A 27092-nucleotide genomic window follows, 5' to 3' on the forward strand; every position below is an offset into this window, starting at 1 on the left:
GTACTGAGGTAAAATGAAAAGCTTCACTGTAACCCTAACCCTAAAGAAAAGGGAGGGGAGTGGAGGGGGGTGAACAGTGAGGGTCAAGGAGAGGGAGCTGAGGGAAGATCTGGGGGGGGGGGGGGGGTAGGGAGGGAGGGTTGGATGGGAGGGGAAGGAAGGGGGTAGGAGAGGGGTGTGGGCGTTAATGAGGAGGGGTTTCTAGTGTGGGTGTGTGATGTGGCGTGAGGTATGATGAGGGAGTGTAGTGTAGTGTAGTGAGGTGATGATGAGGGAGGTGATGAGGGAGTGTAGTGTAGTGCGGTGATGATGAGGGAGGGAGTGAGGTGATGATGAGGGAGGGAGTGAGGTGATGTGTAGTGTAGTGAGGTGATGAGGGAGGTGATGTGTAGTGTAGTGAGGTGATGATGAGGGAGGGACGTGATGAGGGAGTATAGTGTAGTGAGGGTGATGAGGGAGGGAGGTGGAGTGTAGTGTAGTGAGGGTGATGATGATGAGGGAATGAGATGAAGAGGGAGTGTAGTGATGTGGACTGTAGTGAGGGTAATGATGATGCTGCAGAGGGAGTGAGGTGATGGAGTGTAGTGAGGGTGATGATGAGGGAGGGAGTGAGGTGATGGAGTGTAGTGAGGGTGATGATGAGGGAGGTGATGTGTAGTGTAGGTGATGAGGGAGTGAGGTGATGATGGAGTGTAGTGAGGGTGATGATGAGGGAGTGAGGTGATGTGTAGTGTAGGTGATGAGGGAGGGTGATGAGGGAGGGAGGTGATGAGGGAGTGAGGTGATATGTCGTGTAGGTGATGAGGGAGGGTGACGATGGAGTGAGGTGATGTGGAGTGTAGTGAGGTGATGATGATGAGGGAAGGAGGTGATGATGGAGGGAGGTGATGATGGAGTGAGGTGATGAGGGAGTGTAGTGTAGTGAGGGTGATGATGATGATGGAGTGAGGTGATGATGGAGTGTAGTGAGGTGATGAGGGAGGGAGCTGATGAGGGAGTGAGGTGATGTGTAGTGAGGGTGATGATGAGGGAGGGAGTGAGGTGATGAGGGAGTGTAGTGAGGGTGATGATGAGGGAGGGAGGTGATGAGGGAGTGCAGTGATGATGGTGTAGTGAGGGAGGGAGGTGATGATGGAGTGTAGTGAGGTGGTGAGGGAGGGAGGGTGATGATGAGGGAGTGAGGTGATGGGTAGTGAGGTGATGGGTAGTGAGGTGATGAGGGAGTGTAGTGAGGGTGATGATGAGGGAGTGAGTGAGGTGATGAGGGAGGGAGGTGATGATGGAGTGAGGTGATAAGGGAGTGTAGTGATGTGGAGTGTAGTGAGGGTAATGATGAGGGAGGGAGTGAGGTGATGAGGGAGTGTAGTGAGGGTGATGTGTAGTGTAGGTGATGAGTGAAATTATGGAGTGTAGTGAGGGTGATGATGAGGGAGGGAGTGAGTGAGGTGATGATGTAGTGAGGTGATGGGTAGTGAGATGATGATGATGGAGTGTAGTGAGGGTGATGTTGGTGAGGGAGGGAGTGAGGTGATGGGTAGCGAGTTGATGAGGGAGAGTAGTGAGGGTGATGATGAGGGAGTGAGGTGATGAGGGAGGGAGGTGATGATGGAGTGAGGTGATGAGGGAGTGAGATGATGAGGGAGTGTAGTGAGGGTGATGATGAGTGAGGTGATGTGTAGTGTAGGTGATGATGGAGTGAGGTGATGATGGAGTGAGATGATGAGGGAGTGTAGTGAGGGAGATGATGAGTAGTGTAGGTGATGAGGGAGGGTGATGTGGAGTGTAGTGAGGGTGATGATGAGGGAGGGAGTGAGGCGACGAGGGAATGTAGTGCTGTGAGGGTGATGATGATGGAGTGTAGTGGGGTGATGATGGAATGGAGTGTAGTTAGGTGATGATGGAGTGTAGTGATGAGGGAGTGTAGTGAGGGTGATAATGGAATGTAGTGCAGTGAGCGTGATGATGATGGAGTGCAGTGAGGTGATGATGAGGGAGGGAGTGAGGCGACGAGGGAATGTAGTGCTGTGAGGGTGATGATGATGGAGTGTAGTGAGGTGATGATGGAGTGGAGTGTAGTGATGTGATGATGGAGGGAGGGAGGTGATGATGGAGTGAGATGATGAGGGAGTGTAGTGAGGGAGATGATGAGTAGTGTAGGTGATGAGGGAGGGTGATGTGGAGTGTAGTGAGGGTGATGATGAGGGAGGGAGTGAGGCGACGAGGGAATGTAGTGCTGTGAGGGTGATGATGATGGAGTGTAGTGGGGTGATGATGGAATGGAGTGTAGTGAGGTGATGATGGAGTGTAGTGATGAGGGAGTGTAGTGAGGGTGATAATGGAATGTAGTGTAGTGAGGTGATGATGGAGTGTAGTGAGGTGATGATGGAATGTAGTGTAGTGAGGTGATGATGGAGTGTAGTGAGGTGATGATGGAATGTAGTGCAGTGAGGGTGATGATGATGGAGTGCAGTGAGGTGATGATGAGGGAGGGAGTGAGGCGACGAGGGAATGTAGTGCTGTGAGGGTGATGATGATGGAGTGTAGTGAGGTGATGATGGAGTGGAGTGTAGTGAGGTGATGATGGAGGGAGGGAGGTGATGATGGAGTGAGATGATGAGGGAGTGTAGTGAGGGAGATGATGAGTAGTGTAGGTGATGAGGGAGGGTGATGTGGAGTGTAGTGAGGGTGATGATGAGGGAGGGAGTGGGGTGATGATGGAATGGAGTGTAGTGAGGTGATGATGGAGTGTAGTGATGAGGGAGTGTAGTGAGGGTGATAATGGAATGTAGTGTAGTGAGGTGATGATGGAGTGTAGTGAGGTGATGATGGAATGTAGTGTAGTGAGGTGATGATGGAGTGTAGTGAGGTGATGATGGAATGTAGTGCAGTGAGGGTGATGATGATGGAGTGCAGTGAGGTGATGATGGAATGTAGTGCTGTGAGGGTGATGATGATGGAGTGTAGTGAGGTGATGATGGAGTGTAGTGAGGTGATGATGGAATGTAGTGCTGTGAGGGTGATGATGATGGAGTGTAGTGAGGTGATGATGGAGTGTAGTGAGGTGATGATGGAATGTAGTGCTGTGAGGGTGATGATGATGGAGTGTAGTGAGGTGATGATGATGGAGTGTAGTGAGGTGATGATGGAGTGGAGTGCAGTGAGGGTGATGATGATGGAGTGCAGTGAGGTGATGATGGAGTGGTGTAGTGAGGTGATGATGGAGTGCAGTGAGGTGATGATGGAGTGGTGTAGTGAGGTGATGATGGAGTGCAGTGAGGTGATGATGGAGTGGTGTAGTGAGGTGATGATGGAGTGGAGTGCAGTGAGGTGATGATGAGGGAGGGAGTGAGGCGACGAGGGAATGTAGTGCTGTGAGGGTGATGATGATGGAGTGTAGTGAGGTGATGATGGAGTGGAGTGTAGTGATGTGATGATGGAGGGAGGGAGGTGATGATGGAGTGTAGTGTAGTGATGATGGAATGAGGTGATGATGGAGTGTAGTGTAGTGATGATGATGTTGGTGAGGGCCGCCCGCCCGCCCGTTAATGGCGCCACCCGCCCGCCCGGGCCCAGACCCCTCCCCCCCGTTGCCGCTGTCCCCGCCCTCCCCTCCCCTCCCCGCCCCTCCCCTCCCCTCCTCTCGTGTCCGCCCGCCCGCCCTCTGCTCGACTCCGGGGGCCGCCGGCAGCCCACACCCCACACCCCACCCCGCGACACACGCGGCCGGCAGAGAGACCGAGACCGAGACCGAGACCGACCCGCGGCCCCGCCAGAAGATGGCCGTCCGCCCGCCAGCACCGTCACCGTCACCGACCCCGACTCGCCGGCCCTGCTCGCCGCCCCGCTGACAGCCGCCGCCACCACCACCACCCACCACCCCGCCCTCCCGGGGAGGGGCAGCGAGACACAAAGCCCGGCCCCAGGCACCGCCGGCAGCGAGAGGCGGAGGGAGAGAAGGAGAGTGAGAGGGAGAGAGACAGTCCCCTCAGACAGTCACCCCCCCACGGCTGGAGGAGGGAGAGAAGGAGGAGGAGAGGAGAACAGAGAGGGATCCGGCCCTCACACCCACCCCACCCACCCACCCACCCACCCCACGGGTGGAGGAGGGAGAGAAGGAGAAGGAGGAGGAGGAGAGGGATCTAGTCCCCTCACACACCCGGCTGCTGAAGGAGGGAGAGAAGGAGAAGGAGGAGAAGAGAGGAGGGATCCAGTCCCCTCAGACATCACCCCTCCCCAGCTGGAGAAGGGAGGAGAGAAGGAGGAGGAGGAGGAGAAGAGAGGAGGGAGAGGGATCCGGCCCTCACATCCCCCCCCCCCCCCCTCCCCAGCTGCTGAAGGAGGGATCCTGCCCGGCTGCTGAAGGAGGGAGAGAAGGAGAAGGAGGAGGAGAAGAGAGGAGGGATCCGGCCCTCACACCCCCTTCCCCCGGCTGGAGAAGGGAGGAGAGAAGGAGGAGGAGAAGAGAGGAGGGAGAGGGATCCGGCCCTCACATCCCCCCCCCCCCCCTCCCCAGCTGCTGAAGGAGGGAGAGAAGGAGGAAGAGGAGGAGGAGAAGGAGGAGAAGGAGGAGAAGGGAGAGGGATCCGGCCCTCACATCCCCCCCCCCCTCCCCAGCTGCTGAAGGAGGGAGAGAAGGAGGAGGAGGAGAGAAGGAGAAGAAAGAGGGATCCAGTCCCCTCAGACAGTCACCTCCCCCCTCCCCTTGGCTGTTGAAGGAGGGGAGGAGAGGAGGAGGAGGAGGAGGAGGAGGAGGAGGAGGAGGAGAAGGGAGTGGGATCCGGCCCTCATACATCCCCCCCGGCTGGAGAAGGGAGAGAAGGAGGAGGAGAGAAGAAGAAGAGAGAGATATCCAGCCCTCCCCCTGCTGAAGGAAGAGGAGGAGGAGGAGGAGGAGGGAAAGGGATCCGGCCCTCACATCCCCTGGCTGGAGTAGGGGAGAGAAAGGGGGTTGAAGAAGAAGAAGAAGAGGAGGTAGTGGTGGTGGTGGTAAAGCGTTCCAGTCCTCACTCACATCCCCTGGCTGGAGGAGGGAGAGAAAGGGGGTTGAAGAGGAAGAAGAAGAGGAGGAAGAGGTGGTGGTGGTAGAGGGATCCATCCAGTCCCCACATCCCAGCTGGACGAGGAGAGAGAGAGGGAAGAAGAGGAGGGATCCGGCCCTCGTATCCCAGTTGGAGGGGGGGGGGGGGAGGCAGAGTGAGAAGAGGGGAGAGGGATCCAGCTCACACATCCCGGCTGGAGGGAGAGGGAGAGGAGGAGGAGGAGGGGGGAGGAGGAGGAGGAGGAGGAGAAGGAGGAGGAGGAGAAGAGCAGCTCCCTCCCTCACTCACTCACCATGGCAGAGATGGAGAAGGAGGGCAGACCGCCTGAAAGCAAGAGGAGCAGGAAGCCGGCTCACCCCGTCAAGAGGGAGATCAACGAGGAGATGAAGGTACGGGGAGGGGAGACTGTTGTTTGCATCCACGGGGAACACAAGGGGCATCTCTCTCTCTCTCTCTCTCTCTCTCTCTGTCTGTCTGTGGCTCTGTGTGTTTGCAAGGACTGAGATTTATTTGTTTAATGTTGATCGCCGCGGTGGTTCTTGCCCAAGGCTTCTCATTTTAACAATGGCACTGTTTGCAACCCCCACCATTGCACTTTTTGCATCCCCTCTCTCCATTGCATGTCTTCCATCCCCCAGAAATATTGCACTTTTTGCACCCCCACCACAATATTGCACTTTCTGCACTCCCCCTCCTCCCCCCACAATATTGCAATCTGTATCCCCCCCCCCACCCCCACTTACACTGTTTGCATTTCTCCCACACTACACTTTATGCATCTCCCTCCACAATATATCACTTTTTTTTGCACCCCCCTTGCACCATCCCCATCGTTGCAGGTTCTGGAGATGCACTGGTGCCCCTGGAGTTGAGGATAAGGGCATCGTTCTGCATTTGATGCTGCCTTTATTTGCCAGATGCAGATTGTAATTGTCACGGTGCCATTCAGACAGGCTGGGTACCCAGTCCTATTAAATCCTCACCCCTTCCCCCCCCCCCCCCCCCCCCTTGATTTTACTTCCTCTTTTCATTGCTCCAATGGGCATCTGTTTGGATGAAGACAATTCTCTGATCAAAAAGTGATTTTTGCCCTTCACCCCTCATTCCTAAGTGATTTCACAGTGTTTTTTGTTTTAATAAAATACAAAGAGTTGCCTTCAGCCACTGTGCAGATGTGTGGAGCTAGGTGTTTGTGTGCATCCAGATGTTAATGTTTTGAACTCATTGTCCCACCGGTGGAACAATTATGCCCCAAATTGCAAAAAATTGTGCGAGGTATCTTGAAGATCTTAACTACTAAAAGCGTTGCATTTTGATATTTGCAAGAAAGCAAAGCTCCTGGCTGTTATTCGTAGTTATTACTGAGAACAATGCTTTATCACAGTTTCCAAACAATTTTGTTTTTTGTGAAACTTGAAGTGATTATTTGGAGAATTCCAAGTTTTAAATGGACTGAAGCATATTAAGTGTCTAAAATCAGAGCTCAAACCGTTTGCGGCATTATTTTCCTTGTCTGTTTCCCTGTGCTGGATGAATAATCCATAAACTGCAATCAACATTATTATTATATAGTTTGGAATGATTGCCACAGTATTAAAGCAGAATTTTGTATTGATTTACTCGCTGATATTGCATAATATATTATTTCTGGGGCCCTTGTGTATTGAGCAAGACTAACAAGTATCTGAAAGCTTGCTTGCCTCTGGTTGTCCCGTGATTAGAAAACTATATATTTAGTTTTTTTGTTTAACTTGGCGATATTCTTTACCAACGGGATGGAATGTCTGTGGGATAATATTGCAGTCTGTCTTGTTCTTCCGCTAGAAGATTCTACATCTTGGATGTTTTACAACCATCTCATGAGGGATGTTTGAAAATTTGGAATCTTATTAAGTCGTAAAAATCGTTGATCCTCTGTGAATCTTGAGCGTTTAGGATTGTCGTTTTGACGAAAATGTTTTACGGTGAAATGTTATCCTGGCGGGTATAAAGGCGGCCTGTGCGGGATGGTCTCTAAATCCTTTTTGGTTTGTTGTGTTTATTTTGGCTGCTGTGGGGACTCAGCGGTTTTGTGAGATAGTCATTCCTCTGTAACAGATGCTTGCCTGGACTGTAGAGGAAGAAACAAAAACAACGTTATGTGGAGGGGGTGTGTTGGTAGGAACTGCAGATGCTGGTTTAAACCGAAGATAGACACAAAAACCTGGAGGAACTCAGCGGGTCAGGCAGCATATCTGGAGAAAGGGGATAGGTGACGTTTCGGGTCGAGACCACCCTTCTTCAGACTGAGAGTCGGGGGGGGGGAAGGGAAACAAAAGATATAAACGGTGATATAGATAGATGTAGAACAAATTAATTAAGGATATTACAATAAAAGTAAGATGATAAAGAAAACAGGCCACCGTCAGCTGTGGGCGAGGTGAAAACGAGTTACTGACAATGAGACTCAACAAGATGACTTTGAAGCTAGTACCACTTGGGTGGGGGAAGGATGGAGAGAGAGGGAAAGCAAGGGTTACGCAGTTAGAGAAATGGGAGAGGCAAGAGTTGCTTGGGGAAGGACAAGTTTGAATACCACGCTCTACCGGTAACACTTCACTGTTATAAAAGGGAGGAGTTAAGCCCTCGTTTTGTATAGAGGTGTCACGTTTGTGATTTCAGTAAGTTTTATAATAGGCATACTGTCCAAACAGCGTACAAATTTATGAGATGAATTGATCGGGTAGATGCACAGAGTCTCTTGGCCAGAGTAGGGGAATTGTGAACCAGACATAAGTTCATAAGTTTATAAGTTCTAGGAGCAGAATTAGGCCATTCGACCCATCGTCTACCCCGCCATTCAATCATTGCTGATCTATCTCCCTCTCAACTCCATTCTCCTGCCTTCTCCCCATAACCCCTGCTCCTGTACTAATCAAGAATTTATTTATCTCTGCCTTTAAAAATACCAATTGACTTGGCCTCCACAGCCTTCTGTGGCAATGAATTCCACAGATTCACCACCCTCTGACGAAAGACTTAGGTCTAAGGTGAGGGGATAAAGATTTAATAGGAACCCGAAGGGTAACACAGAGGGTGGTGGGCTGTATGGATCGAGCTGCTGAAGGAGGTGGTTGAGCCAGGTAGTATGGCAACGTTTAAGAAACATTTGGACATGTACATGGATAGGACTGGTTAAGGGGGAAATGGGCCTAGGGTGTTGGGTGTATGGAACGAGCTGCCAGAGGAGGTAGTTGAGGCAGGAACTGTCGCAACGTTTAAGAAGCAGTTAGACAGGTACTTGGATAGGACAGGTTTAGAGGGATATGGGCCAAACGCAGGCAGGGGGAACTAGTGTAGATGGGACATGTTGGTCGGTGTGGGAAGGTTGGGCCGAAGGGCCAGTTTCCACGCTGTAAGACTCTATAACAGTGCATTTCCATAGATGATGGCATTGTCACAAGCATGAAAAGACAGAAAATGGATGTCTTACATCAGTTACTTTTTCATAAAGTGCCTGCACGATAGAAAATTGGTAGCTGTCTACCATTCAGGATGAAAAATTGTTCGAGGCAAACTAAAACACATTCATGCCTTGTATTTTTCTCCATTTCACTTCAAATTCTATCAGTAAATATATTTACTTCAAAAGCTATCTAAATCTCTGACTGAAACATTTCTATATCACGTATAATTGAAAATGTGTGAAAAGGGTTCTGGTTTAATTTTTTTAAGAACACAATGTGCCCTTGTGTGGATTTGTATCTGCAAAACGAGAAGAAAGTCTCTGTGTGTTTCCTTAGTTTGACTGACTTTCATCTGGACCAGTGTAAAATAACCCTGGAAAGTAATCAGGGCAAGTAAAAAGAAAGGAATGCATACAGCAATAGGCGCTCGGCTTTAGCCTAAGCTGTAAAAACGGTAACATGAGCAGGCAAAGCAGATCAACTTTCAAACTCTAAGGTAGAGAGAAAATGAAAGAGAAGTGGCGGGGAGGGGGGGAGAGAGTGGGGGAGGTAAGGGCACTAAGGGGTGGGGGGGAGTAGTGGAGGGAGGAGAGACAGAAGGAATGAGAAAGGCCAGTTGGGGAGAGGAGGAAGGGCCCCTCGGTAACTTGGCTCAGGATTAGGGAATTTTATCATAGTGTACAGTGACCTACTCAAATTACAGCCTATATAGGATCAGATTGCTTCCCCTGCTAGCAGAAATACAGGGAGTTTGGTGTGATTTTTTTTTTTTTTGCCCTCCTGGGATAATAAAAAAAAACATTGGTTTGAGTTTCTCCATAAGTCTGTGCATTTAATATGAAATGGACTGAAGCAGCTAGCAGCATTGCACAATCTGCTTTGGGAGGGGAAAGAATGGGAGACACGTTGAGATGACAATTGTCTCCATTAAGGTTTATAGTTATCTATCTATTGACGTCATGGGCAGTCTGAGTTAGAGGACGAAATAATATAATTTTCCTGAAACTTCAAACAATTAACGGGATTTGAATAGTAGTTTTGGCTTGTGATTTTATTTACAAGATACTGATTTGAATATGTGAAAGTCACATTTCGCTGACACCAATGTAAAAGTTTTTTGTGCAAAGCTCACTTGACGTTTGGGCCGATTTAACAATATGATTGTACTGCTTTTGTTCTGGAAGGTAACGGCGCTAATGTCCACAGGTTTACGTATCAATGACATCTGCAATTGGGAAATAAGATCGAGAGTAGAAGCTGCAGATGTGGGATTCATCTGTATCTTTAACCCATTTTTTTGTGAGATGCCTTGTAATGCTATATTCAGTACTTGCACAAGAAACAGTCTGCTATTCAATTATCCCTTAATTGAAATGCTTAGATTACACGGTGAAACGGATATGCTGTTTTTTTTTGGAGAGTTGTGTTGAGGGGAGGGGGAGAGGCAGTGAGGGTGGTGGTTTTGAAGGCTGCCTATTAGCTCGACGCCTGCCAAGTTTCTCCTTCAACCAGTTCAGTGAAACCCTCCTTCTGCTTTAATGTCTTGGAGATACAAGGAACTGCAGATGCTGCTTTACAAAGTAAAACACACAAAAGTGCTGGATTAACTCAGCGGGTCTGGCGGCATCTCCACAGTCTGAAGATGGGTCCCGACACAGAACATCACCTATTCATGTCGAAGCAAGGAATTGCAGATGCTGGTTTTGCAACAAAAAAAACAACAAAGTGCTGGAGTAACTCGGCGGGTCTGGCAGCATCTCTGGAGAACATGGATAGGTGACGTTTCACAGAGTGCTGGAGTAACTCAGCAGGTCAGGCAGCATCTCTAGAGAACATGGATAGGTGACGTTTCACAGAGTGCTGGAGTAACTCAGCGGGTCAGGCAGCATCTCTGGAGAACATGGATAGGTGACGCCTCAGGTTGAGACCCTTCTTCCAGCACGTTGTGTGTTTTCTCTTCTGCTTAATATCTTGTTTCATCGTTGAATACCAATCCCCAATCATTCCCTTATTTTTGTGTGCTCTCTCCTTTGTCCAGATCTGTAGTTTATCCAAATGTCCCTCCAAAGCTACGTCACCATATTTGTGCAACGTCACTTGTAAGATCAAAACACAAAATGCTGGAGTAACTCAGCAGGTCAGGCAGCGTCTGTGGAGGGAATGGATGGACAAGGTTTTGGGTCGGAATCCTTCAGACGTGACCTTCAAGAGTGGCATGGTGGGCAGCGGTAGAGTTGCTGCTTACAGCGCCAGAGAATTGGGTTCGATCCTGACTACGGGGGCTGTCCGTACGGAGTTTGTACGTTCTCCCTGTGATCGCGTGGGTTTTCTCCGGGCGCTCCAGTTTCCTCCCACACTCCAAAGACGTACAAATTTGTAGGTTTAGATTTTTAGATTTTTTAGATTTAGAGATACAGCGCAGAAACAGGCCCTTCGGCCCACCGGGTCCGCGCCGCCCAGCGATCCCCGCACACTAACACTATCCTACACCCACTAAGGACAATTTTTACATTTGCCCAGCCAATTAACCTACATACTTGTACGTCTTTGGAGTGTGGGAGGAAACCGAAGATCTCGGAGAAAACCCACGCAGGTCACGGGGAGAACGTACAAACTCCGTACAGACGGCACCCGCAGCCAGGATCGAACCTGAGTCTCAGGCGCTGCATTCGCTGTAAGGCAGCAACTCTACCGCTGCACCACCTGCCCCTGGTGAATTGGCTTCGGTAAAAAATTGTAAATTGTCCCTAGTGAGTAGGATAATGCTAGTGTACGGGGATTGCTGGTCGGCACAGACTCGGTGGGTCGAAGGGCTTGTTTCCAAGTTGTCTGAAGAACGGTCCCGTCCCGAAATGTTGCCTTTATTTCCTTCCTCAGATGCAGCCTGACTTTGTGCCTTGCTCAAGTTTCCAGCATCTGTGGTTACTTGTGTCTCCCAACACTTGTAAGAGCTGGACACGTTTGTTTGAAATTCAAGTGTGTACTGAGGTTTGGGGTATTTGGCTTGGAGGCCTGCTGGAATGTTTTTAGTAGTTGAGTTTAGTTTATTGTCGCCTGTACCGAGGTACAGTGAAAAGCTTTTGTTGCGTTCTAACCAGTTAGCGGAAAGAGTATATGTGACTACAATTAAGCCATTTACGGGTACAGATGCTCTTCGACTCACAATATTTTGACTTTACGATGGTGCAAAAGCGATTGCAGCGCCGGTGACCCGGGTTCGATCCTGTGCTCGGGTGCTGTCTGTACGGAGTTTGCACGTTCTCCCCGTGACCTGAGTGGGTTTTCTCCGAGATCTTCGGTTTCCTCCCACACTCCAAAGACGTACAGGTTTGTAGGTTAATTGGCTTGGTAAATGTAAAAATTGTCCCTAGTGGGTATAGGATAGTGTTAGTGTGCGGGGATCGCTGGTCGGCGTGGGCCGAAAGAGCCTGTTTCCGCGCTGTATCATTAAACTAAACTAAACCTAGGCTATGATGTTCGGCTATGATGTTTGGTAGGTTAGGTGGCTATGATGTTTGGTAGGTTAGGTGTATTAAATGCATTTTCGACTTACGATATTTTCGATTTACCATGGGTTTATCGGAACGTAACCCCATCGTAAGTCAAGGAGCATCTGTATAGAGACATGATAAAGTGAATAACGTTTCATGAAAGATAAAGTCTGATCAAAGATGGTCCAAAGGTCTCCAGTGAGGTAGATAGTAGCTCAGGACTGCTCTCTAGTTGTTGGTAGGATGGTATTATTAAGATTTCTTCATGTATTAATGGCATTCAATAACAGCTGCACACTGGGATATAGAGTTATTCAGTGTGGAAACAGGCCCTTTGGTCCAACTTGCCCATGCCGGCTAACATGTCCCTTCTACAACTAATCTCACATTGCCCGAGCTTGGCCCGTATCCCTCTAAATCTGTCCTATCCATGTGCCTGTCTAAATGTCTCTTAAACATTATGATACTTCCTGTCTCAACTACCTATGATAATCCTAAACCTAAAGCTAGGTGGTCCTCTTGTACTGAGTGATGTAAACAGAGTACTGAATGATTGTTCCTCTCCCATATTGACAGCATTAGTTGTTTTAAGGCAAAACTCTTGAGAAAACATGAATGGATCGGATAGTATTTCCATTTCGTGAAGGCGGGACATTAAATTGGGAGGTTTTGTAATGGATTATCTCATTCATTAAAGGGATTCCAAAATAGATGCAACCAAATTACGCGAGATTGTGCAGTTACCACAGTACAATAGTCTGAAGAAGGGTCTCGACCCGAAACGTCGCCCATTCCTTCTCTCCTGAGATGCTGCCTGACCTGCTGAGTTACTCCAGCATTTTGTGAATAAATACTTTCGATTTGTACCAGCATCTGCAGTTATTTTCTTACAGTACAATATTTAGTTTACGTTAGAGTTACAGCGCGGAAACAGGCCCTTTCGGCCCACCCAGTCTGCACCGACCAGTGATCTCCGCACACTAAAGCTACCCGACATGCACCAGGGACAATTTTACATTTATACCAAGCCAATTAACCTACAAACCTGTACCTCTTTGGAACGTGGGAAGAAACTGAAGATCTCGGAGAAAACCCACGCAGGTCACGGGTAGAACGTACAAACTCCATACAGACAGCAGGATGGAACCCAGGTCTCTGTCGCTGTAAGGCGGCAGCTCTACCGCTGCGCCACCGTGCTGCCCAAAAATATACCTGCTTTTATGCAATTGAGGGAGCTATTTAGGTGGACGGAATGGAAGGCCCTTGCTTGGATCGGTGGCTGGGTAGCAATTCAGTCCTGAACCAGTGTTTAACTCAGCACAAAAGGACACAGAGTGCTGGAGTTAATCAGCGGGTCAGGCAGCATCTGTGGAGAACACGGTAAGTGACGTTTCGTGTCGGGGCCCTTCTTTATTTCAACTCAGCACACCTGGTTCAGGCTGGGGAAAATATGCTCTTGATTGTTATCAGTGGTTCAATGGTACTTTATGGTCACATACCGAGATACAGTGACAGTCTAGTCACATACAGCACAGGAACAGGCCCTTCGGCCCAACTTGCCCATGCTGACCCAGATGCCCTATCTACACTAGTCCCACCCGCCAATGTTAGGCTCAATCCCTTTACACTTCTGACCGTGTACCCGTCTAAATGTATTTTAAATGTTGTTGTAATACCTGCCTCAGCTACCTCCTCCGGCAGCTCGTTCCATACACCTACCACCATCTGTGTGAAAGTGATGCCCCTTGGTCTCGCAGGAGAGATGGAGAGAAACTAAGGGGGAAATCAGAGGAGCCATTCAAGTCGAAGCCCTGTTGAGAATTGTGAGATTTTGCAGTCAACATACACCAATCAGCCAAAACATTATGACCTCTGACAGGCGAAGTGAATAACATTGGTTATCTTGTTACAATGGCACCTGTCAAGGGGTGGGATATATTGGGCAGCAAGTGAACAGTCAGTTCTTGAAGTTGATGTGTTGGATGCAGGCGAAATGGGCAAGAGTAAAGACCTGAGCGACTTTGACAAGGGCCAAATTGTTCAGGCCAGACGACTGGGTCAGAGCATCTCTGAAACGGCAAGGCTTGTGGGGTGCTCCCGGTCAGCAGTGGTGAGTACCTACCGACAGTGGTCCGAGGAGGGACAAACCACAAACCGGCGACGGGGTGTTGGGCGCCCAAGGCTCATCGATGCGCGAGGGCAACGAAGGCTATCCCGTCTGGTCCGAACTGACAGAAGGTCGACTGTGGCACAAGTCACAGAAAGTTGTAATGGTGGTCACGGGAGGAATGTGTCACAATACACAGTGCATCGCACCCTGCTGCGTATGGGGCTGCACACGGAGGACCAACAGCATATTAGAGGCAGGTGTGCATAATGTTTTGGCTCATCAGGTCATAATGTTTTGGCTGATCGGTGTAGAGTTATTGGCAAGACCCTTAACAGCATTGTGGTACGGAATTAACAGAGCGACAGTGAGGTCTAAATCGACAGTTCCTTAATAGTGACAAGACAAGTAGTAGAGAAGGAGTATGGTATGCTTGCCCTCATCACACAGCGTGAGTTTAGTTTATTGTAACGTGTGCCGCGGTACAGTGAAAAGCTTTTGTTGCGTGCTGGCCCGTCAGCAGAAAGACAATATATGATTACAAACGAGCCATTCACACTGTACAGATACAGGATAAGTGAATACAGATGCTCCTCAACTTACGACGCTTCAACTAACGATATTTCGACTTTACGATGGTGCAAAAGCGATGCACATTCAGTCGAAACGGTATTTTGAAGTTTAAGAAAATAACTGCAGATGCTGGTACAAATCGAAGGTATTTATTTCACAAAATGCTGGAGTAACTCAGCAGGTCAGGCAGCATCTCAGGAGAGAAGGAATGGGTGACGTTTCGGGTCGAGACCCTTCTTCAGTCTGAAGAAGGGTCTCAACCCGAAACGTCACGCATTCCTTCTCTCCTCAGATGCTGCCTGACCTGCTGAGTTACAATACAATACAATACAATACAATACAATATATCTTTATTGTCATTGTACAGGGGTACAACGAGATTGGGAATGCGCCTCCCATACGATGCAATAAATTAATTAATTTAAACAACAACAGCCCAACGAAACAAATTATAACAGTTTTAAGACAGAATAAAGTTCAAGTAGATCTGTGCCGGTTCACTGTGCGATTGTGACCATCCGGCTCAGCAGGACCGGTTCATAGCAGCTATTGCCCTGGGGATGAAGCTGTTCCTGAGTCTGGAGGTGCGGGCGTAGAAGGCCTTGTATCGTCTGCCCGATGGAAGAAGTTCGAACAGACTGTTGCAGGGGTGTGAAGAGTCTTTGTGGATCCTGGTGGCTTTTCTGAGGCATCGTGTGTTGTAGATGCCCTCCAAGGCTGGTAGCTGTGTTCCGATGGCCCTCTGAGCTCTATGGACTACCCGCTGAAGAGCTTTCCTTTCTGCCTCCGTGCAGCTGAGGTTCCACACAGGGATGCCATGGGTTAGGATGCTCTCTATGGTGCAGCGGTAGAATGTCGTCAGCAGCTGTTGGGGTAGACGAGACCTTTTCAGTGTTCTTAGGTAGAACAGTCGTTGCTGTGCCTTCTTGACCAGCTGAGCAGTGTCCAGCATTTTGTGAAATAAGTATTTTGAAGTTTGATCTTTTCCCGTGCTTTTCCCGGACTCGCAGACCTGTCCGCCCCGTTACCTCCTCAGCCCGGACACAGGATCAACATTTACCCGCCGCGGCGGCGGCTGCAACAGCATCACTCAAACGGCCTCGTGGGCGCTTACGCCGGTCCAGCAAGGACAATAGACAATAGGTGCAGGAGGAGGCCATTCGGCCCATCGAGCCAGCACCGCCATTCAAAGTGATCATGGCTGATCATTCTCAATCAGTACCCCGTTCCTGCCTTCTCCCCATACCCCCTGACTCCGCTATCCTTAAGAGCTCTATCTAGCTCTCTCTTGAATGCATTCAGAGAATTGGCCTCAGTTTTTTCTCATCTCAGTTCTAAATGGCCTACCCCTTATTCTTAAACTGTGGCCCCTTGTTCTGGACTCCCCCAACATTGGGAACATGTTTCCTGCCTCTAACGTGTCCAACCCCTTAATAATCTTATATGTTTCGATAAGATCCCCTCTCATCCTTCTAAATTCACGTGTACACAAGGAGGCTTCTGGGAGTATTAAATGCATTTTCGACTTACAATATTTTCAATTTACTGTAGGTTTATCGGAACGTTGCCCCATCGTAAGTTGAGCACCTGTAACGTGAATATTTGGCTGCATTTGGAGTATTGCGTGGAGTTCTGGTCGGCCCATTATAAGAAGGAAGTGGAGGCTTTGCAGAGGGTGAAGAGGAGGTGTACCAGAATGCTAAAGATAGACACAAAAAGCTGGAGTAACTCAGCAGGACAGGCAGCATCTCTGGAGAGAAAGAATGGGTGACGTTTCGGGTCGAGACCCTTCTTCAGAATGCTGGCCGATTAGAGGGTATTTGGTAAGGGGATTGTACCAAAGTACTGGAATACCTCAGAGGGTCAGGCAGCATCCCTGGAGAAAATGGTAAGGTGATGTTTTAGGTCGGGACCTTTCTTCAGACTGATTTTGTGTGGGGGGGGGGGGGTTGGGAGGGGAGAGAACTTGTCCAAGATAGACTGGCAATTTATACTTAAAGGGTTGACGGTGGACATGCAATGGAAGGCATTTAAAGATTGCATGGATGAACTACAACAATTGTTCATCCCAGTTTGGCAAAAGAACAAACCAGGAAAGGTAGTGCATCCGTGGCTAACAAGGGAAATCAAGGATAGTATTAAAACAAAAGATGAAGCATATAAATTAGCCAGAAAAAGTATCATACCAGAGGACTGGGAGAAATTCAGAGTCCAGCAGAGGAGGACAAAGGGCTTAATTAGGAAAGGGAAAATAGATTATGAGAGAAAACTGGCAGGGAACATAAAAACTGACTGCAAAAGCTTTTATAGATATGTGATGAGAAAAAGACTAGTTAAGACAAATGTAGGTCCCTTGCAGTCGGAAACAGGTGAATTGATCATTGGGAACAAGGAGATGGCAGACCAATTGAACAACTACTTCAGTCTGAAGAAGGGTCTCGACCCAAAACGTCACCAATTCCTTCTCTCCCGAGATGCTGCCTGACCTGCTGAGTTACTCCAGCATTTTGTGAATAAATCGAACAACTACTTTGGTTCTGTCTTCACTAGGGAAGACATAAACAATCTGCCGGAAATAGCAGGGGACCGGGGGTCTAACGAGATGGAGGAACTGAGGGTAATCCAGGTTAGTCGGGAAGTGGTGTTAGGTAAATTAAATGGATTAAAGGCCGATAAATCCCCAGGGCCAGATAGGCTGCATCCCAGAATGCTTAAGGAAGTAGCCTCAGGAATAGTAGATGCATTAGTGATAATTTTTCAAAACTCTTTAGATTCTGGAGTAGTTCCTGAGGACTGGAAGGTAGCTAATGTAACCCCACTTTTTAAAAAGGGCGAATTATAGACCAGTTAGCCTAACATCGGTAGTGGGGGAAATGCTAGAGAGCATCACATTTGGAAAGTGGTGAAATCATTGGACAAAGTCAGCATGGATTTATGAAAGGCAAATCATGCCTGACGAATCTTATAGAATATTTCGAGGATGTAATTAGTAGAGTGGGTAAGGGAGAACCAGTCGATGTGTTATATCTGGACTTTCAGAAGGCCTTCGACAAGGTCCCACATAGGAGATTGGGGTACAAACTTAAAGCACATGGTATTGGGGGTTCAGTGTTGAGGTGGATAGAGAATTGGTTGGCGGACAGGAAGCAAAGAGTAGGAATAAACGGGTCCTTTTCGGAATGGCAGGCAGTGACTAGTGGGGTACCGCAAGGCTCAGTGCTGGGACCCCAGTTATTTACAATATATATTAATGATTTGGACGAGGGAATTGAATGCAATATCTCTAAGTTTGCGGATGACACAAAGCTGGGTGGCAGTGTTAGCTGCGAGGAGGATGCTAGGAGGCTACAGAGTGACTTGGATAGATTAGGAGAGGGGGCAAATGCATGGCAGATGCAATATAATGTGGATAAATGTGGGGTTATCCACTTTGGCGGCAAGAACAGGAAAGCAGAGTATTACCTGAATGGTGGCCAATTAGGAAAAGGGGAGATGCAACGTGACCTGGGTGTCATGGTGCACCAGTCATTGAAAGCAAGCGTGCAGGTGCAGCAGGCAGTGAAGAAAGCGAATGGTATGTTAGCATTCATAGCAAGAGGATTTGAGTATAGGAGCAGGGAGGTTCTGCTGCAGTTGTACAGGGCCTTGGTGAGACCGCATCTGGAGTATTGTGTACAGTTTTGGTCTCCTAATCTGAGGAAAGACATTCTAGTACAGAGAAGTTTCACCAGATTGATCCCTAGGATGGCAGGACTTTCATATGAAAAAAGATTGGATAGACTAGGCTTATACTCACTGGAATTTAGAAGACTGAGGGGGGATCTTATAGAACCATATAAAATTCTTAAGGGGTTGGAGAGGCTAGATGCGGGAAGATTGTTCCCGATGTTGGGGAAGTCCAGAACCAGGGGTTACAGCTTAAGGATAAGGGGGAAGTCTTTTAGGACCGAGATGAGAAAACAGTTCTTCACACAGAGTGGTGAGTCTGTGGAATTCTCTGCCACAGAAAGTAGTTGAGGCCAGTTCATTGGCTATATTTAAGAGGGAGTTAGATGTGGCCCTTGTGGCTAAAGGGATCAGGGGGTATGGAGAGAAGGCAGGTACAGGTTACTGAGCTGGATGATCAGCCATGATCATATTGAATGGCGGTGCAGGCTCGAAGGGCCGAATGGCCTACTCCTGCACCTATTTTCTATGTTTCTATGTTTCTATGTAACTGGAAACAAGAAAAAATGGAAGGTTGGGCAAAGCAGGATTGTTAGTCTGGAGTGTCGGAGGCTGGAGGGAAACTTGATTGAAATATATTAAATTATGAGAGGCATAGACAGCTCAGACGGTACTACATCCGCTGTTCCAGGTGTCAACTTCTCTACATCGGCGAGACCAAGCGCAGACCCGGCGATTGTTTTGCTGAACACCTTCGCTCAGTCCGCCTTAACCAACCTGATCTCTCGGTGACTCAGCACCTCAACTCCCCCTCCCACTCCCAGTCTGACCTTTCTGTCCAGTGTCAGAGTGAGGCCCAGCGCAAATTGGAGGAACAGCACCTCATATTTCGCTTGGGTAGTTTACACCCCAGCGGTATGAACGTTGACTTCTCTAACTTCAGATAGCCCTTGCTTTCCCTCTCTCTCCGTCCCCTCCCCCTTCCCAGTTCTCCCACTAGTCTTCCTGTCTCCGACTACATCCTATCTTTGTCCCGCCCCCTCCCCTGACATCAGTCTGAAGAAGGGCCTCGACCCGAAACGTCACCCATTCCTTCCCTCCAGAGATGCTGCCTGACCCGTTGAGTTACTCCAGCATTTTGTGTGTACAGACGGTCGGAATATTTCTTTTCCCCAAGGTGGAAATGTCATAAAGTGGAAGGCATAGCTTTAACGCGAGAGAGGCAAAATGTAAAGGAGAAGTGCAGGGCATGTTTATTTACACAGAGAGTGATGGGTGCCTGGAATAGCTGATAGTAGAGGCAGATACACACAACAGTGACATTAAAGAGGTTTTTGAATCGTCACATGGATATGCAGGGGATGGAGGAATGTAGATTATGTGCAGGCAGAAGAGAGGAGTAAAGAGGTCCTTCTGCAGTTGTACAGGGCCCTAGTGAGACCGCACCTGGAGTACTGTGTGCAATTTTGGTCTCCAAATTTGAGAAAGGATATTCTTGCTTTGAGGGCGTGCAGCGTAGGTTCACTAGGTTAATTCCCGGAATGGCGGGACTGTCATATGTTGAAAGACTGGAGCAACTAGGCTTGTATACACTGGAATTTAGAAGGATGAGAGGAGATCTTATCGAAACGTATAAGATTATTAAGGGGTTGGACACGTTAGAGGCAGGAAACATGTTCCCAATGTTGGGGGAGTCCAGAACAAGTGGCCACAGTCTAAGAATAAGGGGTAGGCCATTTAGAACGGAGATGGTTAATTGGCTGGGCAAATGTAAAAATTGTTCCTAATGTGTGTGTAAGATAGTGTTAATGTGCGGGATCGCTGGGCGGCGTGGACCCGGTGGGCCGAAGGGCCTGTTTCCGCGCTGTAAGTCTAAATCTAAATCTAAATCTAAAATGAGAAGAAACTTTTTTCACCCAGAGAGTTGTGAATTTGTGGAATTCTCTGCCACAGAGGGCAGTGGAAGCCAATTCACAGGATAAATTTAAAAGAGAGTTAGATAGAGCTCTCGGGGCTAGCGGAATCAAGGTATATGGGGAAAAGGCAGGCATGGGTTACTGATGGATGATCAGCCATGCTCACAACGAATGGCGGTGCTGGCTCGAAGGGCCAAATGGCCTCCTCCTGCACCTATTTTCTATGTTTCTAGAATATTACCTCCTGCATGGTTATTCTTTATTGTAAAATCAAATTATGAATTTAAACAATCACCTCAAGAGTGTTTTATTGACATATGTCCCGAAATGGAACAAGGAGATTCTTACTTGCAGTGGTACAACGGATATGTTAGCGTAGTACTCTGTAAAATCAAAAATAAACAGCCGAAAATAAGTTTGGTATATAATTTTAAAAAACCTAATAAATAGCAAATAATAATGCAATCGAAATCAAGGAATCTTGTTTAGAAGGCCTGGATAGAGTGGATGTGGAGAGGATGATTTGGCCCATCGAGTCTACTCTGGCATTCATTCATGGCTGGATAGACACTAAAGAAGGGTCTGAAGAAGGGTCTCGACCCAAAACGTCACCCATCCCTTCTCTCCAAAGATGCTGCCTGTCTCGCTGAGTTACTCCAGCGTTTTGTGTATAACTTCAGGTTAAACTAGCATCTGTAGTTCCTTCTTACGCATTCAATCCTGGCTGATCTCTGCCTACATGATCTAATCAAGAATACGTCTCTCTCTGCCTTAAAGATTCCTCTTCTTTAGTGTCCATCATCTACGTTTCACATGTTGACATCGCTGTCGTCCGTCGTGAAAAGGGCGCAAGCTTCCGGCGACAATCTGGGAGCTATCACTTGTTTAAATTGGATGATGGTGGTAGCAGAATTAGCTCAGGGCACATCCAGTTTCCAGCCCCGCGACGTGGACGCTTCTGCTATGGGGCCATGGACATTCCTTTAGTTGAGCTTATAGGACTTGGTATTACAATCCCTACTGTAATCGGCACCTTCTTAATCTCTTGAGTGGGGGTAGGGGTAAAGACTTCATTGGGGTCATCAGGTTCCTTGGTGTTTCGTTGATAGGCCCACGACACCTCCAGAGGGCTCAACAGCGATACCTGGCGTCCCAGGTGCGCTCCCCTCCGTTTTTACCCCTGTTGCTGGTCATTTTGCAGCCCAGTTGGAGTCTTTCCTCTTCAGCCACAGCCAGTTGCTGCTTCGCTCGGCAGCCTCTGACAGCGACCTGGCGGCTTGCCGGAAGGCCTGTCCTCGGACTCCCATTCCCTTCAGGAGTCTGGTTGTTGACGAAGGAGATGAGGAGGAATTTCTTTGGTCAGAGGGTGGTGAATCTGTGGAATTCTTTGCCACAGAAAGCCTTGGGGGCCAGGTCAATGGATATTTTTAAGGCAGAGATAGATAGATTCTTGGTTAGTGCGGGTGTCAGGGGTTATGGGGAGAATGCAGGAGAAGGGGGTTGAGAGGGAGAGATAGATCAGCCATGATTGAATGTCAGAGTAGACGATGGGGGTGAACGGCCTAATTCTGCTCCTCTCACTATTGAACTTTGAATTTATGAAATTGCTGATGGTTCAACATCTGACATTCGTTGGTCTGTCATGTTTGCCAGGGGGGCCAGTGCAGAGACTGGAGCAGGGGGTCCCCAGCGTGAGGCTGCTGGGAGTTTAAAGCCAGTGTCGGCATCATGTTCTGCAGCTGGAACCAGGGACTTGAGTGCTTTAACAAGCTCAAGCATTCGAGCTGAACCTCTCCAGCTTCTATTTCCTGCTCTTGTTAAACACAACAAATCCACCGCACAATTATATCGCTTCACAGTGTAAAAATAAATGAAATACAAATGTGCGGGGTATTAATAGCCAATAATCTGAACAATCTAGACACAAAAAAACTGCAGACGATAGGCACAAAGTGCTGGAGTAACTCAGCGGGTCAGGCAGCATCTCTGGAGAACATGGATAGGTGACGTTTCACAGAGTGCTGGAGTAACTCAGCGGGTCAGGCAGCAGCTCTGGAGAACACGGATAGGTGACGTTTTGAGTCGGGTTGGAATACGAATTCTCAAGTTCACAAGTTATAAGAGTAGAATTGGGCCATTCGGCCCATCGAGTCTACTCTGCCATTCATTCATACTAGATAGACACTAAAGAAGGGTCTGAAGAAGGGTCTCGACCCAAAATGTCACCCATTCCTTCTCTCCAAAGATGCTGCCTGCCCCGCTGAGTTACTCCAGCATTTTTTGTCTATCTTCAGATTAAACCAGCATCTGTAGTTCCTTCTTACGCATTCAATCATGGCTGATCTCTGCCTCCTAATCCCATTTTCCTGCCTTCTCCACAACCCTTGACACCCGTTCTAATCAAGAATATGCCTCTCTCTGCCTTAAAAATATCCGCTGACTTGTCCTCCCCAGCCCTCTGTGGCAATGAGTTCCACAGATTAACCACCCTCTGATTAAAGAAGTTCCTCCTCACCTCCTTTCTAAAAGTTGGCGCACAGAAACAAAGACAGAGGAAATAGGTGCCATTCAATATGATCATGGCTGATCATCCAAAATCAATACCCCGTTCCTGCTTTCTTCCCATATCCCTTGATTCCCTTAGCCCCAAGAGCTAAATCCAACTCTCTCTTGAAACGTAACAATATTTTGTGCACTGCCTCAGTGTTATCCACTGTTCTTGCACTACAGAGTAATTTCTTGGTTATGATTGTGCCTATGTAGAGTATCGATTTTACTGAATTGTTTGCAAAACTAAAAATTTAAGCTGTAAAGAGTGCAGAGTAGATTTGCGAGGACATCGTTAGAAGTAGAGGAGCGGATTTATAGAGAGATCTTTGGCTAACTGGACCTCTCGCAACACGGTGGTGCAGAGGTAGAGTTGCTGCTTTCTAGGTCCAGAGACCCGGGTTCCATCCTGACCACGGGTGCTGTCTGTACGGAGTTTGTACATTCTCCCTGTATCCGTATGGGTTTTCTCCGGATGCTCCCATTTCCTCCCACACTCCAAAGACGTAGAGGTTTGTAGGTTAATTGTAAATTATAAATTGTCCCTCGTGTGTAGGGCCTGTTTCTGCGCTATATCTCTAAAGTCGGAAGTAAAGTCTAAAGGAGATCTTATCGATTATTAAGGGGTTGGACACGTTAGAGGCAGGAAACATGTTTCCAATTTTGGGGGAGTCCAGAACAAGGGGCCACAGTTTAAGAATAAGGGGTAGGCCATTTAGAACTGAGATGAGGGAAAACCTTTTCAGTCAGAGAGTTGTGAATCTGTGGAATTCTCTGCCTCAGAAGGCAGTGGAGGCCATTCAAGAGAGAGCTGGATAGAGCTCTTAAGGATAGCGGAGTCAGGGGGTATGGGGAGAAGGCAGGAACGGGGTACTGATTGAGAATGATCAGCCATGATCACATTGAATGGCGGTGCTGGCTCGAAGGGCCGAATGGCCTCCTTCTGCACCTATTGTCTATTGTCTATAAATGCTCAATCCAGCCTATGGGTGACAATCGATCCATTCGCAGTGTACAGATACGTGACAAAGGAACAATGTTTACTGCAAGATAAAGCCAGTAAAGTGCGATCAAAGATAGTCCGAGGGTCCCCAATGAGGTAGGTAGTAGTTCAGGACTCCTCTTCGGATGGTTCACCTTGTTGTGGTGAAGAGGCTTGCGTGCCCCCATGATTTTGAGAGCGATGCAGTCGGAAGCACTAGCTTCTGGTCGGGCCACCCACGGCGGTAAGGTCAAGGATGAGGGCCCAGACTAAGAACGATCCAACGTACAAGACCTCAACGGCAGACCAGGCGGACAAAGTTATCTTGAACTCAACGGCTGTGAAGGGGAGGGAGGAGAGGGGGAGGGAGGAGAGGGGGAGGGAGGAGGGGGGGAGGAAGGGAGGAGAGGAGGTGGGGGGAGGGTAGGGGGGATGGGGGAGGGGTGATGAGGGAGGGGGGAGGGAGGGAGGGAGGGGGGAGGGAGGGAGGGAGGGATGAAGGCTGCAACAGATCTATCAGCTCCAATCGTCTTGGTTCCCTTGCCTTTTGGATGAGTTGATTGATTTGTGAAGGACCGTGTGCTTCTTGGAGTGCAACATCAAGTACACGTTAAACAAACGCACGCACGGGTGTCTTCGTTCTGACATGGGAACGTAGCCCATCATCCTCGACCTCGAGGGATCGCCACGACGAGGAGTTCAGGACTGCTGGATAAGGCTATTGTAAGGGGTGACCGCTGGTCGGTGCAGACACGGTGGGCCAAAGGGCATGTTTCCACTATGTACAATACAATACAAACAATATATCTTTATTGTCATTGTACAGGGGTACAACGAGATTGGGAATGCGCCTCCCATACGATGCAAATATTTAATTAGCTAGTCAGTATTAATTTAAACAACCCAATGAAACAAATTGTAACAGTTTTAAAACAGAATAAAGTGCAAGTAGATCTGTGCCGGATCACTGTGCGATGTGACCATCCGGCTCAGCAGGACCGGTTCATAGCAGCTATGGCCCTGGGGATGAAGCTGTTCCTGGGTCTGGAGGTGCGGGCGTAGAAGGCCTTGTATCGTCTGCCCGATGGAAGGAGTTCGAACAGACTGTTGCAGGGGTGTGAAGAGTCTTTGTGGATGCTGGTGGCTTTTCTGAGGCATCGTGTGTTGTAGATGCCCTCCAAGGCTGGTAGCTGTGTTCCGATGGTCCTCTGAGCTGTATGGACTACCCGCTGAAGAGCTTTCCTCTCTGCCTCCGTGCAGCTGAAGTCTAAAGTCACCCGTGATACCAGGCAAGGCAAAACCCTGGAGGCAGGTTTTCTGAGGGAACCCAGTGCATGGAATGGACGGGCTGCATTAACCGCCAGTCCCACGGTTTTAGGAAAATGCAGCAGAGACTGTGGGATTTATTGCGCAAAAATAAAGAGGTGAGAAGGTGAAGGCTGGATACTCGTGACGGAAACCCCTGACAAACACACCGCCTGAGAAAGAATGACTGGACTAACAATGGCGAGTCCAGTGGTATAAATGTATATTTACATGTACAGGGATGGCACGGAGGCATAGCGGTAGACTTCCACTGCGCTAAAATTACTTATTTTCTTAAGAGCACAGTCATCGGTGGCAATATGACAATTTATTGGAACTCAGAATAAATCAGAATTGAATTTGACTGAGAGCTATTGGTTTATTGACACCGATGGAAAAGGTACCCCCTGATCAGCATTAAAATTGCAAATAAATACTTATTCACATTCAGGGCAGTAGAGTTGCTGCCTTGCGGCACCAGAGATGTGGGTTCCATCCCGACTACGGGTGCTGTCTGTACGGAGTTTGTACGTTCTCCCTGTGACCTGCGCGGGTTTTCTCCAAGATCTTCGGTTTCCTCCCACACTCCAAAGACGAACAGGTTTGTCGGTTAATTGGCTTACAAGAAAATAGAATGTAAAATTGTCCCTAGCGTGTGAAGGGTAGCGTTCGTGTGCGGGAATCGCCGGTCGACGCTGACTCAGTGGGCCGAAGGGCCTGTTTCCGTGCTGTATCTCTAAACTAAACTAAAAGAGAACACAGTTTAGCTGAGGTATGGCACGGGTTCAGATTCTCTTAAAATTGCTGGTAGACACAAACTGCTGAAGTAACTCAGCCGATTTCCTGAGATGCCGCCTGACCCGCTGAGTTACTCCAGCATTTTGTGTCGACCTTCGATTTAAACCAGCCTCTGCAGGTTTTTTTTCCCTACACTCTTAAAATTGCTAACTGATTTGTGCTGCTCCATCACCAGCCCGGCTGAACTCCAAGAGGTTAGTGATTTGCCATGCCCTCCCTCACGGAGTGTCAGGGAATAGCTATATTTAACTCAGATTGATCTCGCTGCACCAATTTAAGGCTGCATTTCACGCAACAAGGACCCCTCATCTGTCGTGATTTACGATCCTGATATATCGCCCGACCCCAGAGGCTCGGCAAGAGAACAATGAAGGTTTGGAGCCCCGTTCCCCAGAGGGGTAGATTGTTTCAAGAGGGTTTGGATGGATGAATTTTTGTTTTACTTTTGTCCCTCGTTCTGTCTCATTCACTCTGGCGGCGCGGTTATACAACTGATAGAGCTGCTGCTTCACAGTGCCAGAGACCCAGCATCGATCCTGACCTCGGGCAGGACCCACGATCCTGACCATAGGTTTTCTCCGGGTGCTCCGGTTTCCTCCCTCATCCCAAAGACGTAATGGCAACTGAATCATCTTACCACGACGAGAGAGCAGTCCTGAACTACGATCTGTAGGGGAAAAAAAACTGCAGTTGCTGGTTTAAATCGAAGGTAGACACAAAAAGCTGGAGTAACTCAGCTGGGCAGGCAGCTTCTCGGGAGAGAAGGAAAGGGTGACGTTTCAGGTCGAGACCGTTCTTCAGCGTCTGAAGAAGGGTCTCGAACCGAAACGTCGCCCTTTCCTTCTCTCCCGAGATGCTGCCTGACCCGCTGAGTTACTCCAGCTTTTTGTGTCTCTCCTGAACTACGATCTACCTCATTGAACTTTGCATTAATATCATGCCCTTATCATGTATTGTAAGTGGCTCGATTGCAGTCATGTATTGTCTTTCCGCATCCAGTCAGCACGCAACAAAAGCTTTTCACTGTACGTCGGTACACGTGACAAAAAACTCTACAGAACTGAGGTTTGTATTTTATTTGGGTTTTGTAAAATAGCCCCTCATGTGCAGGGAGATGAGAAAACATTTCTTCACACAGAGTGGTGAGTCTGTGGAATTCTCTGCCACAGAAGGTAGTTGAGGCCAGTTCATTGGCTATATTTAAGAGGGAGTTAGATGTGGC

At 48.4% G+C, this 27092-nt stretch overlaps 1 protein-coding gene across 5 annotated transcripts in view; it reads left to right on the forward strand.

The window, feature by feature from the left end:
* The first annotated feature begins 3677 nt into the window (after positions 1-3677).
* sobpa (sine oculis binding protein homolog (Drosophila) a) overlaps positions 3678-27092 on the forward strand; it is a 242894-nt gene continuing 219479 nt past the window's right edge. For 4 of the 5 annotated variants that reach the window (XM_078399865.1, XM_078399866.1, XM_078399868.1 and 1 more), the window contains exon 1: positions 3679-5428. In XM_078399865.1, coding sequence (XP_078255991.1) covers positions 5333-5428 — 96 coding nt within the window. In that variant the 5' untranslated portion in view covers positions 3679-5332. Of the gene's footprint in view, positions 5429-27092 lie in introns of all 5 variants that reach the window. The other variant, XM_078399864.1, reaches the window with a different exon arrangement.

This window comes from Rhinoraja longicauda, chromosome 5 (genome assembly GCF_053455715.1).
Source record: "Rhinoraja longicauda isolate Sanriku21f chromosome 5, sRhiLon1.1, whole genome shotgun sequence".
NCBI lineage: Eukaryota > Metazoa > Chordata > Chondrichthyes > Rajiformes > Arhynchobatidae > Rhinoraja > Rhinoraja longicauda.